This window comes from Monopterus albus, unplaced genomic scaffold, assembly GCF_001952655.1.
Source record: "Monopterus albus unplaced genomic scaffold, M_albus_1.0 scaffold351.1, whole genome shotgun sequence".
NCBI classification, from domain to species: Eukaryota; Metazoa; Chordata; class Actinopteri; order Synbranchiformes; family Synbranchidae; genus Monopterus; species Monopterus albus.
Window position 1 is genome coordinate 57,975 of NW_018128231.1, and position 4,829 is coordinate 62,803.

Consider the following 4,829-nt stretch of genomic DNA (forward strand, 5'->3'; position numbering starts at 1 on the left):
GGAAGGAGGGGGAGGGGGGCAGCCGGCGGCGGCAGAAGCACCAGCTGGAGGAAGACATCCACCAGCTCCAGGCCAGACTCATCGCTAATGGAGAGAGGCATGATGAGGAGGTGACGCAGCTGAGAGGACAACTCGACAAATTGATCCGAGACCAGAGCAGAGAGGGTGCCAACATGGAGTACCTGAAGAATGTCATTTACAAGTTCCTGACGCTGCAGGATGGCAGTGGGAGGCAGCAGACCCTCACTGCCATCCTCACCATCCTGCACTTCAGCCCACAGGAGAAACAGCATGTCATGAGGCTGCAGGGTGCGGCGTGGTGGACCAACACCAAGAGGTGAATACACATAATAAAGAAATGGCATGTCATGAGGCTGAAATAATATTCAGAAATAAACGTGTTCTCTTTGTAAACCTGTAAAAATCCTTTGCAGAAGAAATGAACAGCCATGAATAACAGCTGAAATTTTAAATTGCATTTTGTTACAGTGACGTCACACAGACGAAACAAGTGTTTTAAAGCTGTAAACCGACACTGATGTTACAGCTGCACACAAATATATAAGTTACAAGTACAAATGTGGCTGAAATCTGTGCTTGTCAATTTTGTTTGCTTGTCTTTTTTCTGTTTTCACCCCTCTACTCCACACCTGTATTAAATGATCCCAAACATCTCAATTAGAATTTTTAGGGGTAGAAATTACTGTTACTATCATTTACTATATTTAGATTTTCATGAAAACCTTTGAGTGACATCTCTGTTTATAGTTTCTGTACGCATCTCATTTACACACACTGATTTATATCTGCACAGATTCAGAGATCTACGAAGGGCATGCACACACAAAGGCTTTAAATTACTTTTTTCTTATTTTACAAACTGAATTTCATTGACCCATATTTGATTGGTGATGCTTCTCAGCTGACAAAAACAGACTCTTACAGGATATTTGGGCATGAGGGTGTGTATATGACTATTTAAATTTGTATGATTATATGACAGTCACTGTGAGTAAAACATAGGAAAAAAAACTTTGGGTTATGTAGTTCTTCATTTCATTGATATGTATATTTTTGATTCTCTTGATGAAATAAAAATATTTTTCCTGTTTCACAAACTTGTTTGGTTCATTCTGATGTTCTGTATTTAGTTAAGTGTTAATTAATTTGAGGGTTTTCCACAATGTTTTCAAGTGGAGGCAACTAAATACTATAGGTGGATTCAGACAGGACCTAGAGTAATTCTTCTGGGAAGTGCTCAGACTATTGGGAGAATGTGAGCAGAAGCTGACCTGCATACTCGCTATGTCAAAGTCACTTTAGCATTTTTCTGCCCAATAGTGAAGATGAGGCTTGGCAGTGAGGACAGTTATTTTATAGCCAATTTACATCACTTTGTCTTTGTGCCTGTTTGTGTGTTGGGTTACCTTTCTTTTTCCCCTCACCACAATTCTAACTTTTGTGTTTTTAATGGTGAATATCAGAATCAATTTTATTGGCCAGGTGTGTTGGGCACACAAGGAGTTTGACTCTGGTACAGTGGCTCTCAGTGTGTATGGATATTGTTCTTCGTAAGGCAATGAGTAGAGATCAAGAGATCAAAGATTTTTATTGTTAATTCACTATATGTGCAGGACATACAGAAAAATGGAAATACTGTTTCTCATCTAATGTTGAATGCCCATACCATTTAAGAAACTAAAATAGAATAAAAGGATACATAGAATATGAAAACTGAATTCAAGTAATAAGAAACTAAATGGTACAACCTAATAGGTTATGAAGAAACTCAAAGCTATGTGCAAACAGTGACAGTAATACAAATAATAACGAAGATTGTCAGGTGGCCAGCATCACCAGGAGCATTGGTGATGAGGTGCATAATATCTTATGAAATGTACATGAACAGCAGTACAAATAACCAACAGCAGCAGATGTGATGTAAAAAAACAGTCAGCAGCAGATTTACAAATAATGGTTGTGAACAGTGTTCAGCATCCTCACAGCCTGGTGGATGAAGCTGTTTGTAAGTCTGGTGGAGTGGGCCTGAAGACTCCAATACCTTCTCCCTGAAGGCAGGAGTTTGAAGTGGGAGTGTGAGGGGTGGGAGGTGTCATCAGCAATGCTGATGGCTCTGCAGGTGAGGCAGGTGTTGAAGATGTCTGTAAGGGAAGGCAGAGGGGCACCAATGATCTTGCTGGCTGTTTTCACTATGCATTGCAGGGTCCTTCTGCAGGAGGCAGTACAGGCTCCATACCACACAGTGATGCAGCCAGTGATGATACTCTCAATGGTGCCCCGGTAGAAGGAGCGCATGATGGGGGTGGGACACTGGCTCTCCTCAGTTTGCAGAGGAAATTGAGTAGTGCTTCTTGAGTGTGAGCTTTCTTGGCCAGTGATGTGGTGTTGTTGGTCCAGGAGAGGTCCTCAGAGATGTGCACCCCCAGGTTAACTTGGTACTGCTCACTCTCTTTTTTTTTGAGGTGATCACATTTGGAGTTGTTTCAATATATGAGCACTACTTGTATGAAATTTTAAATATCCTCCGATTAGCTATATTCACCGCCCTACCCCCACCTTCCACTCACAGGTATGAAAATTAGCCATGTGACACTGTCGGATGTCAACAGGAAGTGCAGGGTGAAGTGAAAACAGCTCAACCTCTCACTCTAAGGTGGCATATCTGAAACATATTAAAGCTTCAAACACTGCTGGAGGTTTTTAGGTGGAGATATTCACTCTGTAATTGACTACCATAAACCTGCGACCGGAGTTGCCCACAGACTTCCCTCTTACATGTCATTAATTCAGGACAAGACCCCAATTCCTCCCAAAATAATACCAACCTGCAGTTATAGGCCGCTCCCTCCTTATACATTCAGATGTTACTCTACTGAGAAACCTTTAGAAGCCAATCTACTTTGGTTTGGTCTGAACTAAACCCTAAAAGCTGTTACATTGGCCACATATAACCATTTAGCTGACATTTAACATCCTAGAAATAGACACTCACTTTATAGTATATAAGTAGATAATTGACTCATTTATCTAATGTATATTCTAATACAATTCTGTTTGAAAGTTGAGACAATAATCAGATTCTAATAATCAGTCATCAATACTTCACTCTGAGGTTAACCACATTTTATAATCATTCTTATTTAATAATTATCTTAACTTCTTACTCTATGCTTTAGCTTTTGTGTCTTAATCATTTTCTCCCTTTTCCAACTCCTCTTGCCATTTTTCCCTTCCTCATGAAGGTCCAGCTCTGCCTCCCGCTACCACACATATCCACCATCACATATTCTGCATTCTCCTCCATTCCTTCCCTTCCGTCTTCCCAGAGGCCTGCTGGTTCTTCTTCCATGTTTTACAGCTTTGCTGATAAACAGGACGGCATGTGCATTATTTTTTTTTTATATTTCACCAGGCAAACTATCACGGGTGCTTCCTCTGATGCTGATATTTTTCATTCCAGCATTATTGTCTCTCGGTGAATGTGGAAGCACTTGGCTGAGTAACGTTATTCAAACCACCTTTCTTTCATTTAAAGCGTTAAAAATCACATTACACCGTGAGACCGACAGGTGGCAGTACTCCAAATTTTCACAAACACAATCCTGAGGACCGAAGAAGAAATTGAGCGCGGTAGTTCGACTGTTAGCTTTACCGCTGTTTGGCTTTCTGATTAGTTATTTTAGGTTTTGTCGGATAGTTTTGAAACTTTAACGGCACAAATATTGTATTATGACTATTTTGTGTAGTGTTCGGGGCATTTAACGGGTAACGTTAAACTTAGCGAGTATTCCCTGACAGTCGCAGTGTGTCCGCCGGGGAAATCAACACAAATTAAGGTAAAAAACAAACAAACCCCAATCTGTACATTCTTTGCTTTTGGTTTAAGTTAACGTTACTCCACGTAACAAAGGGCTAATTAAGACATTCAACGAATTATTACGAGGCTGTGTTGTATTCGGCATATGATTCAATACATCAAACAGTACCTCCCCGCCCACACACAAAATTTCCATCACAGATATTATGTATAACACTGTGAACTTTAAAATGTTATTAATACAAAGTGTGTTTACAGAGTTACACGAAACACCCACTTACACGTTCAGGCACATTAAACCTCAGTTCTAGATATCTGTCTAAAGTTTTATGTAACGTTGATGCCAATGCGCTGATAAGTTTGCAATGTTCTGTTTAGCGAAAGTGGCACTAGTGAACTGAAATTGATAGAATTTTGAGTAGAGTTTGGTTTAACATCAGCGGCTGCTCGTTTAACCCCCAGGAGTTAAACTCTGTGTTAATAACTGTAGTTGTTAACTTACAATTGCGATAAAGGAGTACTAATAGTATCAAAACGTGTTAATTTAGATATTTGTCGACTCGACTTTCGTAATTACAGTGGCGGAATGCTCCTGAGTACACGTATTAAAACTGTTTTGAGGTACTTGTACTTAAGTGTTTCCTTTGTTACAGAGGAGTTGTGTTGAATTGCAATAGACTGTACAAGTGTAACTAATAGAGTGTCCACTGTGTGCATATAAAATGTAAAACTTGACAGCGAGGACTTGTATACCTTTTAAGTACATTTGCTGCTAATACTCTTGTGCTTTAGTTTGAATGCAGTACTTTTACTTGTAGTGGAGTATTTTACATAGTGGCTGACCTATATGGGTCTTTCAGTGGATGATGCCGATTTTTTTTAGAGAGCAGGGAGGCCAATGGCCGATACACAGCGATCAGCCACAACATTATGACCACCTGCCTAACACTGTTTACATAGGAGGCCCTGCGGCAGGCGGCCGGGCCCTGTG

At 40.3% G+C, this 4,829-nt stretch overlaps 2 protein-coding genes across 3 annotated transcripts in view; both read left to right on the top strand.

The window, feature by feature from the left end:
- Window positions 1-530, top strand: part of gcc1 (GRIP and coiled-coil domain containing 1) — a 5,892-nt gene extending 5,362 nt beyond the window's left edge. The window contains exon 5 of the mRNA XM_020625296.1: window positions 15-530. Within this exon, the coding sequence (XP_020480952.1) occupies window positions 15-341 (327 nt within the window). The 3' untranslated portion in view covers window positions 342-530. The remainder of the gene's footprint in view (window positions 1-14) is intronic.
- A 3,058-nt stretch (window positions 531-3,588) lies between these two features.
- The window catches only part of ncaph2 (non-SMC condensin II complex, subunit H2), a 16,119-nt gene continuing 14,878 nt past the window's right edge, over window positions 3,589-4,829 (top strand). For both annotated transcript variants that reach the window (XM_020625279.1, XM_020625280.1), the window contains exon 1: window positions 3,589-3,857. The gene's annotated coding sequence lies outside the window, so the exon portion shown is untranslated. The remainder of the gene's footprint in view (window positions 3,858-4,829) is intronic.